Source organism: Hermetia illucens, chromosome 5 (assembly GCF_905115235.1).
Source record: "Hermetia illucens chromosome 5, iHerIll2.2.curated.20191125, whole genome shotgun sequence".
Lineage (NCBI taxonomy): Eukaryota > Metazoa > Arthropoda > Insecta > Diptera > Stratiomyidae > Hermetia > Hermetia illucens.
In genome coordinates this window covers 48423292-48437896 of record NC_051853.1, presented here as the reverse complement: position 1 = coordinate 48437896, position 14605 = coordinate 48423292, and the positions used below count along the sequence as shown (strand labels likewise).

Genomic DNA, 14605 nt, shown 5'->3' with positions numbered 1-14605 from the left:
AAAACATATGCATCTCTTGCAAGCCTCTAAAACACAGATGATTGTGATGTAGAAGATAGAGGAGAGAAAATCAGCACAAGTAACTTGCCCAACTGTGCTGGCATCAATAGTCAAGGCACAAGGATTGAACACAGTGATTGAAGTAACCAGATCAACCACCTCTAATCATAGAAGATGAGCTATCCAAAGTAAGAAAGAAAACAAGCCAGAAAAAAGTGCCAGGATCTGATGATATACTTGAGGAACCATGGGAAACTGCCACCCAGGTGAGAACAGACCCGTTTATACGAACCACGAGGAAAAGCTTCGATAAAAGGATATTCACTAACAAATAGAAGCAGTTTAGCTAAACCTATTCAATGAAAATTACGCCGTAGAAAGAACAAGCACTCAGTAAACTAGGCATCCATCAACCCGTCGTACTCTACGCTACCATGGGAACATAGCTTCATTACTAGGGACCTTAAATACAGGAGTAACGAACACATAATTTACCGCTGTGTGTTAATCGGGGAGTCAGTATAGAGTCCACTTTTCTCAAGCACTATGTAAGATGGGGTCCTACACCTGTTTCTACCAGAAGCAGTAAAAGTGGTTAGTTGTTTCGATGATGTTGCCTATTGTGGCAGAACACTTCCACGAAAAAAAAAACGATCCTCCTTGCTAGCTGCGAACTACTCAAAAACAATTTAGAAACTTGTTCAGCTTCAGTGAAATAAATTTTAGGAGAAATTAATTTCGAAGAAAAAAAGTAAAGGTTAAGCATTGTTGGAAATGTCATTAGCTTGGAAGGGGGTTTCATTTTCTTTTTATTTTTCCCCAAAAATCCATTTATTATATAATATTCAAATTACCATTTACATGCAGGTATTACATTACACTGAGAATTGCTAGAGAAAGGAGTGGTGAGGGAAAAGTCTATCTCAGATCTGTGAAATTAAAGGAAGGAAAATGATCACAAACCCCATTTACTGCTCAGAGTTCTGCCTCTCACGTAATTCATCGTTGTGTTTAAACAGTTTATCGCTAGCAGCTTTTTAGTCGAAATATTTACCACCCTTTAAAACAAGCATAGGCTCGTAATTATTAACGGCAAACATAAAATAGAATAGAGGAGGATTTTCTACAATTGTTTGTCGGAGACACTTAACTGTTTTTATTAGTCAGAAGCCAGAGTAGGTCGCTTCTAAGAAGAAACCTAGTGTCAGCACTACCCTTATCCAACGAAAACTTTTGTTTTAAAATTACCCTTGGTTTTCTTAAATATTTTTTTAGTTTCTCTCAAGAGTTATCTGTAATCTGAATGGTTAGGAGCAACCATAGGATCCCTGTTACTTATAATGCAAACAACCAACCGTTTTAAAAGTATCAGGCAAATTCAACGTTAAGGAATTGAGGAAACAACTACATAACTTTAATATTATGGCCATGAATACTGGAGAGGGATGTGCTATTATCGTTAGTAAATATTTGAGGACAATTTGTCACAGAACACGTAACCAGAACTCAATGGTGAAATGATTTATTGATCGAAATTGTATAGAAAAACGACAGTCATATCACCTCAGCCCCAATGGGAGAGAAGCTGGGAGTAAGAAGATTAATGACCTCACGTCTGCTGCTGTAGTAATGTTGATTTGATTGCTGTTTGTGAGCTCCATACTTCTTACCAAGGAATGAGAAGAATCTAATCCCCTTCTGTTGACTCGGTAGTTGCTGGTAGACAATAATACAGTCCCAAGAGATTACCTTATACCTGTCTTAAATTATCCTTCATAATGATTAATAACAATACACAATGTCACATGATATCAGTCTTCCACTAAAACCTAAGGAATGAATCTTTTATTAAATGTAAAGCATTTTTAAGTATGAAAAACAATATAATATTTATCGGTGTTACTAGACCTTCGAAGAAATTTACTTTTATGTAGATGACATTATTCTATGCCCAGTTCTTGGGCCTTGGTTGATTGAACGAAACATTCCTGATATGGGTGCCAGGGCACACAAACATCGTTAATAATTAGGAAGCTCGCCTAGGTTCTGAACCCAAAATGGTGGGGCAGAACCAGTTTTTAGTATCCGGCCATCTACTCTCACATCTACTCTGAAAGAAGAAATTGCAACGATGCACGCAGCCGAATGTAGAAATTTGAACTTCTGCCGGCAGGCGAAAATCTTTGTGAAGAAACCCGAGGCCGCTGGAGCGACCTTTTTGGTGTCCCTTAAGAAGTGGGATATGAAAACCCTAGTAGGGCTTTTAATGAGACACTGCCCCTATCCCCACTACCACATGGAAAAATTCGGACTGATGCACTCGCCCATATGCAGCCAATGTGAGGAGGGAGAAGAGACGGCCCTGCACTTCGTATGCAGCTGCCCGGCCTCCTCAGACCTCAGACGAAGGTACCTTGGTAAGGTTTTGTTTAACGAAGAGTCCGCGCATTCTCTGCAGAATATTCTCAGATTGACGAAAGCTTGCGAACGCCTTCAACGAGAGACCGATGAATACGCGATCTCCAGGGATAGTACAATGAGCCTAACAAACGTCTGAGTGCTTGGAGCTGCGGCTCCCTAGACTAAACTAAACTAGCTAACTAATTAACGGCATCAGTGTTGATGTTAGATAGGGATTCAGTGTCTCTTGATGACTTCAAGGAGCCCCCAAGTGAAAAGTTATGAAGCGACTAGGCATGCCACTAAATGTTCTTGCTGCTGCTGATTTGATGGACTGAGTTAACCAAAAAGTTAAGAATAACTCACTGAATTGCTGTTCGTAGCCAATGTCCGAAGATTTTGGTAATAATCAGCTCGGAAAAGCGTAATTATAAAGGCCCCACTGAATGTTTCAAGTAACTTTTCAACAAACTAGCGTTCAATGGCTTTGCCGCTTGCCTATCCAGTGGAAGGAAAAGATAATAATAATGCAAAGAGCAACTCATTATCGACTCGTTAGATGTAGGACAAGCAACTAGAGGTCAAAGAAACCTCTTTAGTTGCCATTTCAATTATGCCAAGGCTTTCGACAGCGTTCCGCATACCTGGCTAAACGATGTCCTATATTTGTATCGTATTGATCACAAACTAATAACTTTTTTGGCGACAGTCATGAAAGTGCTGCACACCACCTTATCAGGGCCTTCATCTGAGGGTGCCGATACCTCAGAGCCCATCCATATACGGAGGGGATCTTTCAGGGGGATTCTCTGAGTTGCCTTGGGTTTTCCATGGCACTGAACCCCCTTTCATGGCTACTGAATAATGCTAAAGGGCATAATTTCACAATAAAGTATGGCCTACGTGCTAAGTGCGAACTGACACATTTGATGTACTTAGATGGCATTAAGCTGTTTGCTGTTACTGACGATCATCTTAGAAGTCTGTTGCGAAAAGTAGATATGTTCTGCCATGATATTCGGATGGAGTTTGGATTAGACAAGCGTCGAATCCAAGCCATCCGCAAAGGTCGTTACGAGCCGCATGCCGAACATAGCATTGGTGACCTCCACAGCGAACCTATAACCGAGACAGACTTCTACAAGTACCTACGAATTCTGCAAGGAACCCATGCTCAAGTTGGCGATCTGCAGGATATTCTGCTGTCCGAATTCCTGTGACGTGTAAAGCTGGTATTGAAATCGCATCTCTCGGGGAAGTATCAAATAAGCGCGCTGAATGTATTCGCTATCCCTTCACTGGCTTATGCCTTCGGAATATTGCCGTGGACGAAGACTAATTTGGAAAACGTACAGCGGCGAATACGTACTACTATGTCCAAATTCCGAATGCCTCATCCAAACTCTGCCGTGGAGCGGATGAACCTGCCTCATAACATCGGAGATAGAGACGTGGTTGAGGTGACGGCACAACATCAACGCCAAGCCGACTCGCTGCCCGTTTGTTTTTACAGCAAGGAACAGGCGAGTCCCTTGCATGCGGCTGTCTATAAGGCTGGACTGGACTGACTCCACTTAACTTGAAGGATCGATCTTTCAATTCTCTGAGTGGGGCGAAGGCGGACCAAGAGCGGATTGATGAATGGACGTCAAAGGCAACTCACGGTAAACACGTGAATTGTCTTTGGCAGCCATTTGTCGATTTGCATTTGTCGAACAGATGACTGTGTGCTGGGGAGCTCTTTGCTGAGACGGAGGGGTTTATATGAGCCATTCAGGATGGCGTGGTCACCCCCGAGCTTATAAAAAGCTCATCATGAAAGAACAGGTGGAGAACGACCAGTGCAGAATGTGTGGTTCCGCGTTAGACTATCTCATTTCTAGCTGTACCGTTATGGCACCGCTGCAATATATCACCAGGCATAATGATGTATGTAAGGTTATCTATCAAAACCTTGCATACAAGCATGGGCTAATCATGGGAACATGTACGGTTTACCGATATGAGCCACAACTAACAGGTACTAGTTCCGCTTACAGCATGTATTGGGACCGGCAAGTCCTGACTGATCGCCATACTCTACATAACAAGCCTGAAGTACTGTTAGTTGCGAAAACGGGTCGCTCCGCTTATATTATTGATGTTGCTATCCCCCATCACAGCAACATCTAACAGAAATACGTGGAGAAGAAGTTGAACTACCATATAAGCCATTGGCTCGGGAAATCAAAGAAATTTGGCGTCTCGAGCGGGTGGTTGTAGTTCCCATAATATTGTCAGCTGCAGGTATAGTGTCTAAATCCCTCACGGCTTCCCTTGATGTCCTGGGACTTTCGCACCGTCTGGTTTAAATCATGCAGAAGTACACCATTCTGCATACGTGTTCGATGTTGCGGGAAGTTCTCGGCGGATTCTTCCATTGACCTACAACTGGCCACTACCACCAGCGCTACGATAGCTCAGCGCTCTAACCATTTGAGCCATCTGGACGGAAGGAAAAGATCCCGGACCAATTTTGCACAGGGGCGGCAAAGATATTGGCGAAATATTTAGCTTGACAAACTTCAACGCCAATAATTTTTGCAGTCTCGAAATAGCATAGTGAGACTGGCGGAGTAGGCCTACCCGTGAAACTCATAGCTCGCTGATGAATTGCCTGTGGTCAAAAAAACCCAGTAGACTGCAGCGGCTTGCATGTGGTGGTTACACCAGAAATATTATCGAGGTGGGGGGGAAGAAAGATCTAAAAACAATCACGAAGCTATACGTCGAAATACCCTCCATAACGATATATAATTAAATTAATTTAATAAAAGTATATTACTCAGTTTTCGAAAAATTGACTAGAAACACCCTTAAGTTTCATTTATAGAGACAAAGCAGTAATATAGACTATAGTATGAAGCATGGTATCCTCAAGTCTGGTCAAAATCGCACTATTACTGATAAAGTTATAGCACTTCAGAGTTGTTTCTTCCGTGTAAATTTGCAACGCAAAACAGTAAATATCACACTAAAATAAGTAGTATGATATGCTATGCATATACGTTACTGGCTAAGGACGAATGGAATAGTTCGCCACTCAAATATAATTACACAAGAAATACACAAAACCTTTCGATTTTCGACTTGTTTAATGGGCTGGGATTGTTTTTAGTTGTGACTATTCTGGCGGAGCTCCATTGCCCTTAATATTAAGGATCTAATAAAATTATGTTAATATATCACCAAAAAATCTTGAAACCTATGAAATCCTTCAAAACCCTAATTTATATTTGTATCTGGTCACAAAAAGTTTGCAAAATTCCCTACGTTCTTCATTAGATATTCAATTCTCAAAGAAAAACTCATTTGCATTTCAGGTCATGTTGCTGCTCCAGCAATTGCTCATGCTGCCTATGCCGCTCCAGCAGTAGCTCATGTTGCTGCTCCAGCTATCGCTCACGCCGCTTATGCTGCCCCTGCAGTTAGGGTAGCAGCTCCAGCTTACGCCTACGCTCCAGCACATGTAGCAGCGGCACCAGCTGTAGCCCATGTTGCTGCCCCAGCTATTTCATATGCACATGGTGGGTATTATTATATTTAGAACTAAAGTATCTTACATTCGCCCTCATGGGTATATTTCATTGTAATGGATATGTGGAACCATCACAGGAAATAGATTTAAGTTCAATGTTTCCTCGAATTAAACGTGTACATGACGCATGTATTGAACCACTTCAAAAGGGCATAGAAGATATTCATTCGATTGATTCATTTGATTTCATTCGCCCTACATACTTTGATAGTAAATTTAGAACCGTCTCAGGAATCATCAAAATAATTCGGATCTACCACTGGAAGAATGCGTGGTCAATCAAGTATAGTAGGACATATCATGATATGTACGACGGACCGGGAAGTTATAACAATGCAGGAAGCCCCTTAAAATTTAAGAAGGCAGCCAGCGGCAAAAGATGCAAATTCAGAAACAGCAGACACCACAAAAGATATTTATAGCATCTCGCTCACAATAAATTCGATGTTATAAAAACGTTCAGCAAAGCCGAAACAGCATAAGACACTACATTCTACGCTGACGGTGAATCCTTGTGAGTGAAGCAAATCACAGTTAAAGTTTTCCAGAAACTGAAACCTAACAGGAGCTCTAATGATGTACAGAAAAAAAAATTGATTCAAATTAGGGTCAGTTACAGACAGGGACGATTTACAAACTGCCTTCATCCAGAGCAGGCGGCGCGAGATCTTGGGCTGCACATCAATGAAGGCAAGACAAAGTATATGGTGGCAACGTCAGCACCGAAAGCCAATCAACCAACAACATCAAACCGCACTGGTCAAACAGGAAGAATAAGAATAGGAGAATACAACTTTGAGACCGTTGATAATTTCTCCTATCTAGGGTCGAAAATCACAATCGATAACAGCTACAATGATGAAATCGGCGCAAGGTTGTTGGCAGCCAACAGAGCCTATTTCAGCTTACAAAAACTCTTCCGCTCGAAACGTCTCAGCATAGGGTCAAAGCTCTTTCTGTACAAGACTATGATCTTGCCAGTCCTCATGTATTCCTCGGAGACTTGGGTTCTTAGCAAGAAAAATTGCGAACTCTTGGCCTCGTTGGAGAGAAGGGGTAGGTAGGTAGGTATCAGTGGCCGCTCCGAGGAGCCCAATTAGCGCTTTGGTGCGCCGTTTTGATGCCACAAATTCCTAAGACCGTGACTGTTGTTATGGGAACAAGGAAGCAGAGTCCAGCTGGCTCGGATCTTCAGAGCCAGCCCGTAGCATTCACGAAGGAAAGCAGCTCTCCCACCCTGCAACTAGAAATCTCGCTAAGGTCCCCAAAGAATGGTTTACCCAGTGTCCGCAGCCTGACTCGAGCCAGAACTAGGTAATCGCAGAGAAAGTGCATGAGGGTTTCCCTTGCTTCTCCGCAGCTTCGGCAATGCGAGTTGTAGGGTAAGCCGAGCCTAGCGGCATGGTCCCCTATGGGCCAGTGCCCCGTGCAGACCGCCGTAATCTTGAATCCATTTGCACGCGTCTGGCACAGGAGCTCTCGTGATCGGGCTATGTTATAAGCGCCCAAATTCTCCTTGACTTGGCACAGCTTGTAAACCTTCGCCATCTCAGGCCCGCGGCTGCTAGGTAGTGCAGTAGACTCGGCCTCCGACAGCCACCAGCGGAACACCGACTGTATTCGCCGAGAGACTGCCAAGAGCAGAGCCTTGTCTGGCCAATCCGTCAGCCCACTCATTTCCCTCTATGTTCCTATGCCCGGGAACCCAGAGGAGAGTGACCTTGAGCGTGCCGCCCAGATGGTTGACCGCGTCTCTGCACTGCCCCACCTGCCGGGAAAATGTCGTCGTTGAGTACAAGGCCTTGATGGCCGCTTGGCTGTCGGTCAGAATGGCTATGTTACGCTTGGGGCTCGAATCACGCTCCAGCCATCGACAGATTTCCAATATCGCCAGTACTTCCGCCTGGAATACACTGGTGAAACCTGCGAGACCATACGACTTGGATACACCGTGTGTATTCGATAAAACCCCCGCGCCGACTCCATAGGCCATATTTGATCCGTCCGTAAAGAATACCGTGTCATAGTCTTGCAACACGCCGCCGGTCTTCCACTTTGCCCTGGTTGGAAGGTCCACAGCAAAGTTTCTCGTGAAGTTCAGCTTGCGTGTGACATAGTCCGTGGGGGATGCCCAGATTTCTCTAGGTATTTCATATAGGATGTTGCTGTGGCCGTATCACTTCGCTGCCCAACATCCGGACTCACGTAGTCTGACGGCATTGCACGCTGCAACGCATTTGATGTGGAGGTCTAAGGGAAGGAGATGCAGGAGTACATTGAGAGCATCTGCCGGGCAGGACTGCAGAGGCTCCGTAGCACCTGCACACGCGGTTCTTTGAATCCTATTAAGCTTCGTTCTATTGTATTTCTTTTTCAAAGCCTGCCACCATACAATAGAGCCATACGTCAGGATCGGACGCACTACAGCGGTGTACATCCAGAGAACCATCCTCGGCCGGAGACCCCATTTCTTTGCAAAGGCTCTCTTACAGGCATAGAAGGCTATACAGGCCTTCTTAACCCTCAGTTCTATGTTCAACCTCCAATTTAGCTTAGGATCCAGAATTACACCCAGATACTTTACATTAGAAGGAAGAACCAATCTTTGTTCATTCAGCCGTGGTAGATGGAATTCAGGTATCCTTGTCTTGGTGGTGAATAGCATCAGTTGCGTTTTGGTTGGGTTTATGCTGAGTCCGCATCTTGCGGCCCACAGGCACACCTTTCGCAAAGCTCCTTTCAAGATGTCGCTCATAATGGCCAGAAACATCCCTGATACTAATATCACCAATGGATGCCCTGATACTAATATCACCAATGGATGCCCTGGGTCGACACATTCGGAATATATGATATATCGGGCATGCCTAGCACACGCTTATATTCCAATTATATGGCGGGATGTGAATGTGTTGTTCATTCCCAAACCAGGAAAACCCACCTACACAGACGCAAAAAGCTTTCGACCGATCACCCTAACGTCCTTTCTGCTAAAAGGACTAGAAAGATTAGTAGATCGGTTCATAAGGGATACACACATTCCTAAATGGCCACTTCACCATAGGCAACACGCCTACCAGAAAGGCAAATCCACGGAGACAGCACTCCATGAACTTACGGCAAAAATTGAAAAGGCGATGTCCGATAAAGAATACGCTTTAGGCGCATTCATGGACATCGAAGGTGCCTTCAATTATGCCTCATTCGCGGCAATTTGTGATGCGGCAAGACAACATGGAATCGAACCGCTGCTAATCAGTTGGATCCTTCACATGCTAGAGTGGAGAAAAATCCACATATCGGTCGGCCAGAAGTCTATTGAAGCAGGATGTCTCAGGGGCTGCCCACAGGGAGGGGTTCTCTCTCCACTGTTATGGCTCTTGGTGATGGATACCCTGCTGTGGCTCCTGGAGGACAAAAAAGTCTTCGCGCAAGCATTTGCGAACGACCTAGCCGTAATAATTACCGGCAAGTTTGCGGACACAGTATGTGACCGCTTGAATGCAACTCTGCATGTAATCCACAGCTGGTGCCTCCGCAATGGACTCATGGTGAACGCTAGGAAGACTGGACTAGTTATGTTCACTAAGAACGTCAGGTGGGGCAGCTATACGCTACCCACCTTAGCAGGGGCGGAAATCCAGCTGGCACAAACAGTCAAGTACTTAGGAGTACATTTCGACTCCAAGCTAACGCAGATTCAGAGACTTGGTTGCCTAAGTATTACTGGAGCAATGAGTACTACGCCGACTGCAGCACTTGAAGCCATCCTAAATTTACCCCCCATCCACTTGGAGGTGAAACGGAAAGCAGCCAACGACGCATATAGGCGGCCAATCCAACGGGCATGCGTCTATATGAAAATTCCTTGAAAAACATCTGGTAGCCCTGATGCCGACCGATCATATGGTTTCCAGATTCGTCTTTGAAAAGACATACACTGTCGTAATCACCGAAAGAGAAGAATGGTCGACAAGTGGCCATGAGTCTTTTCAGATTACAGACCTAATAATCTTCACCGACGGGTCAGTTACGGAGGATGGATCGGGTGCAGGCGTGTTCTCGGAGAAACCGATTATAGAACTGGCCCGACCCCTCGGAAAAATGACGAGCATATTCCAGGCGGAGATATATGCCATTTCATTGGCAGCAGAAGAATGTCTGCGACAAAAATGGAGGGGTCGTACCATTCGAATCTGTTCCGGCAGTCGGGCGGCATTATCAGCACTAGATGGCAACAACATATCAAGCCAGTTGGTGTGGAGTTGTCATCAGGTGCTGCTGAAACTTGGCCGACTGAACGAAACATTCCTAATGTGGGTGCCGGGGCACTCTAACATCGCCGGTAATGAGGGGGCTGATAGACTGGCTCGCCGAGGGTCTGGATCCACAATGGTGGGCCCAGAACCAGCTCTTGGAATCCGACCATCTACTGTCAAGTCTGCTCTGAAAGGTGAAATTGCAAGGATTCACGCAACCGAGTGGAGAAATTTGGACTCTTGCCGGCAAGCGAAAATCCTTTTGAAGGAGCCTAGGGCCACTAGAGCGGCATTTTTGTTGTCCCTTAAGAAGTGGGACATGAAAACCCTAGTAGGGCTTTTGACGGGACACTGCCCCTTAAACTATCATATGGAAAAGATTGGGGTAGTGGTTTCGGCTGTGTGCAGCCAATGTGAGGAGGAGGAGGAAACTGCCCTGCACTTTTTATGCAGCTGCCCGGCATCCTCAGATCTCGGACGAAGACACCTTGGCAAGGTTTTCTTCAATGAAGAATCTGCACACTCTCTGCCTCTTGAGAATGTTCTCAGATTCGCTAAAGCCTGCGAACACCGTAGGCGGGAAGCCATTGAATAGGCAACTTACGGGGATAGTACAATGGGCCTAATAATGGCCTGAGTGCTCGGAGCTCCGGCTCCCCCCATTTAACTAAACTAACTAACTAATATCACCAAGTCATCGGCATACGCCAGCACCTTCACCCCGCTGCTGTAAAATGTACTTAAAATTTTGTCCATTACTATTAACCAGAGCACCGGTGAGATGGCACCACCCTGGGGCGTGCCTCTGTTCACAGCTCTGGTCAAGTGGTTGCCTCCCAAATCGGACTGGATTATCCTGGTACTCAGCATGGATAATCCAATGCGTGAGATACCCCTCCAATCCAATACCGGTCAAGGCTTCCTTGATGGCGTTGGTACTGACGTTGTTGAAAGCTCCTTCTATATTCAAGAAGGCAGCAAGGGTATACTGTTTGTACTGCGGCGATCGCTCAACCGTCCCAATAACCTCGTGGAGGGCGGTTTCTGTGGATTTTCCTTTGAGGTAGGCATGCTGGGACTTAGAGAAAGGCGTTCTCTCCATAGTCATCCTTAAGTGAATGTCCAGAACGCGTTCTAGGGTCTTCAGCACGAAAGAGGTCAGGCTGATTGGCCGAAAGTCCTTCGCGGACTCATGACCGCGCCTGCCCGCTTTCGGTATGAAAACCACTCGTGCGCGCCTCCAGGACTGCGGTACGTATCCTAAAGTGGTGCAGCTCCGGTAAATCTCAACAAGCCACGGCACAACCCTATCCTGCTGCTGGTCAGAGAAGGATCTCTGGTCAGACACTCTCCAGTCCTCCACTTTAAGAATCCCATTGTCGGTTATTAGGGTGATATCAAGGATCTCCTCCCAACCGTCACAGTTCTCCAAGCAGGGGAAATGGAAGGTTGGTGTACTGGCCCTGTTACACACCGATAGATTTGAAGTAATAATAAAATCAAAGAATGACTCACCTCTTTCGTTGATTTCGGAGCTGCCCCAAAGTGTATGCCTTGCATTCGCGTCGCAGCCTATCAGCAGGTTGGCTTTCTTTGCTGTTATGGTGTTCGTCAGGTGTTGTAGTTCTTCTGGCGGAGCTGATCGGTCGTGAGCCATGTAAGCCGAGGAAATATACACGTTCTCTGCCCCCACCTGCTCCAGCTTGACCACAACTAGGTCACTGGAACTCAGGTCCGAGCACAGGAAAGCGTGCAGACTCTTCCTCGCAAAAATACATGCTCTAGGTTTAGCCTGATCAGCGTCTCCTGTGCTGTGGAATAAATTAAAATATTTGCTTTGGAGCTCTTTGATGGTTCGGCCGCTTCCGACCCAGAGCTCCTGTATTAATGCGATGTCGATATCTTCCTCTAAGAGGAAGACAAGCAGATTAGCCGGGGCGCACTTCGAGTGCTGCAGATTTATCAGCGTCACCCTCAGCATGATCTGCTTGCGTGGGGGTTTCTCAGCCCCCGTCGGCCGGTCGATCGTCATCTCCTCCAACAGCTCGTTGACGGCGTCGATTGGGTCAAGGTCGTCGTCCGGTTTTGCAGAGCGGAACACTTTTACTTTGGCATTCCTGACTCCGACCCACACTTTATAATCGGCCTTTTTCAGTGCCTCCAGGCACTCCTCGTTTATGCGGAGTAGTACGGGCTGGCTGTTTATCTGAGGTTCCTCCTCCTTAATAACAACCCAGTCGCCCATGGGAATCCCGGGGTTGTGAAGGCGCAGGAAATGGACGAGTTTGTCCTTCTCCAGGAGAGAAGAATCCTTCGAAGAATTTTTGGCCCACTACATGAGGATGGACGATTCCGTAGCGTACATAACAAGGAAAACTATGAGCTTATACCATGACCCGTCAGGTTGTGGATAAAATCCGCCTCAATAGGTTGTGGTGAGTAGGTCACTTAATCCGTATGGCTGAGGGTGATCCAGCTCGGAAAGTCTATAAGGACAATATCTATGGTAGAAAAAGAAGACGAGGTAAACCCTGCCTAAGATTGAACGATGGCGTAGGTCAGGAGGCCAGACAGCTTTTAGGGATATCGAATTGGTGGACCGCGGCGCAAAACCGGGATGTCTGGAGTTCCTTATTAAGGCAGGCCTAGACCGGATACCGGTTGTTGCGCCGTTGATGATGATAATATAGGCAGGGGAGTGTACAATAATTGTCCAATAAGGAGATTAGTTGCAGGAATGTATTGTCTATTACACAACGTCTATAAATGAATTGGATTACAACGCACTCCTGGGAAGAAATGCCTGAATATCTGTGAACCATTGAATAATAGCTGGAAATCATAGAAAGATATTCAGACGGTTCATATTCTGGAGCCCTTTTAGCAAATTCCGAAAGCCTAATCGTTCATGGAAATCAAATATCCTGGCTAATACCATATGGTCTTGCTCAGGACTAGGAGGGATATGATATGCTTCTAACTTAAGTTATTGAAATCGTCTTACATTTCCGTAAAAATTGTTATCTTATTTATCCATTAAAAGCCTTCAGAATAAGAAAGCCTCGGCCGAAGACGAATCCTTGAAATTGTGTATGACCAATTCAAATTATATTTTCAGGTGGAGCTTTGTACGGTCACGGAGGATTGGCATATGGACATGGACTTTCTTTGGGCTACGGGCACGGATATGGTTACAGAGCTGCCTTTGCTGCTCCAGCTGCTCATTATGCAGCTCCACTTGCCGCCGCCCACTACGCTGCTCCCTACGCCGTCAAGTAAGAGGGAAACTTTTTCGAATTGTTTTATTCTTTACATTCAAAATATATTCTGCACAAATATTTATTTTCATTCCAACTTCCGCGGTCTGAATTCAAATATTTTTCATTGTTAAAGAGCTGCCGTCGCCGCTCCACTCGTGCATACATCATTTGTTGGCCATGGTGCACATTATGCTTACTAGGATTGTGTAAGGAGGAGGAAACCAGGAGTTGTGTAGAATTCACCCACGCTAAACGTGTACATTTTCCATAAATATTAGTTCTAAGAATCCTTTTGTATTATAAACTCAATAAACTATCGCGGTTAATATAAAATGTGGCTTGTTTTATTATCGCTGGTATCAACTTGCAGGCAAGCAATCTAAAGGTGAAATCAATTACCAGTTGATCATAGCTAATTACTGTGGAATCTGGGATAATTAAAACTGGGAAATCTATTTTCGTTTAATGAATGAATGGCGAACTTTATGCCGATGGAGCCTGAAGGCGAATCTAGGAATTTCGTAATGAAGATAATTTTGCAAAAAGGTTTGCGGCTCGATAAATTAAAAGCCCGGCTACGCGAATACCAGCAACAGGTTCGAGGTGTTTGAGCATTTATATTCCTTAGGCTCTGCTAAAGGGGGAAGCTGAAAAATAACTCATAATTCAAGGCTTTTTATCAATTACGTGTTTGCGATTTTTTTAAATGAAATACTATAAAAGAGTCACTTAGATCCTTGACAGCGGAAGGCTATTAAAATGAATGAATGTTTATGGGCTTTTAGGATTTGTTTCACTACAACTCAGCATATGCTCCCTGACATTTTCGGGTGTTAACTATGCCCCGATTATAGCTTCCAATTCAGCCTGTCAAAGTGCTAATTTCTGTGATCAAAACAAAATGAGTTCTGCATTCATTGCAACTTTCGGGCACTTATATAGTGAATCGTCGTACCTAAATCGAGGTAAGCTCAATACCCTTGTTCACTACCAAAAGCTAGGTTAATGCAGTGGAATCCCGAGAATTCGTACAATTACTCGGATTTCCGGCTAATTCTTACAAATTTGCCGGTCCCCCCGGTGTGTAAAACAAAACCTTATTAAAATCG

At 45.0% G+C, this 14605-nt stretch overlaps 1 protein-coding gene across 1 annotated transcript in view; it reads left to right on the top strand.

The window, feature by feature from the left end:
• LOC119657594 (cuticle protein 16.5) overlaps positions 1-13829 on the top strand; it is a 50960-nt gene extending 37131 nt beyond the window's left edge. Inside the window, exons 4-6 of the mRNA XM_038064577.1 lie at positions 5763-5966; positions 13355-13511; positions 13630-13829. Coding sequence (XP_037920505.1) covers positions 5763-5966; positions 13355-13511; positions 13630-13696 — 428 coding nt within the window. The 3' untranslated portion in view covers positions 13697-13829. The remainder of the gene's footprint in view (positions 1-5762; positions 5967-13354; positions 13512-13629) is intronic.
• The last annotated feature ends 776 nt before the right edge of the window (positions 13830-14605 follow it).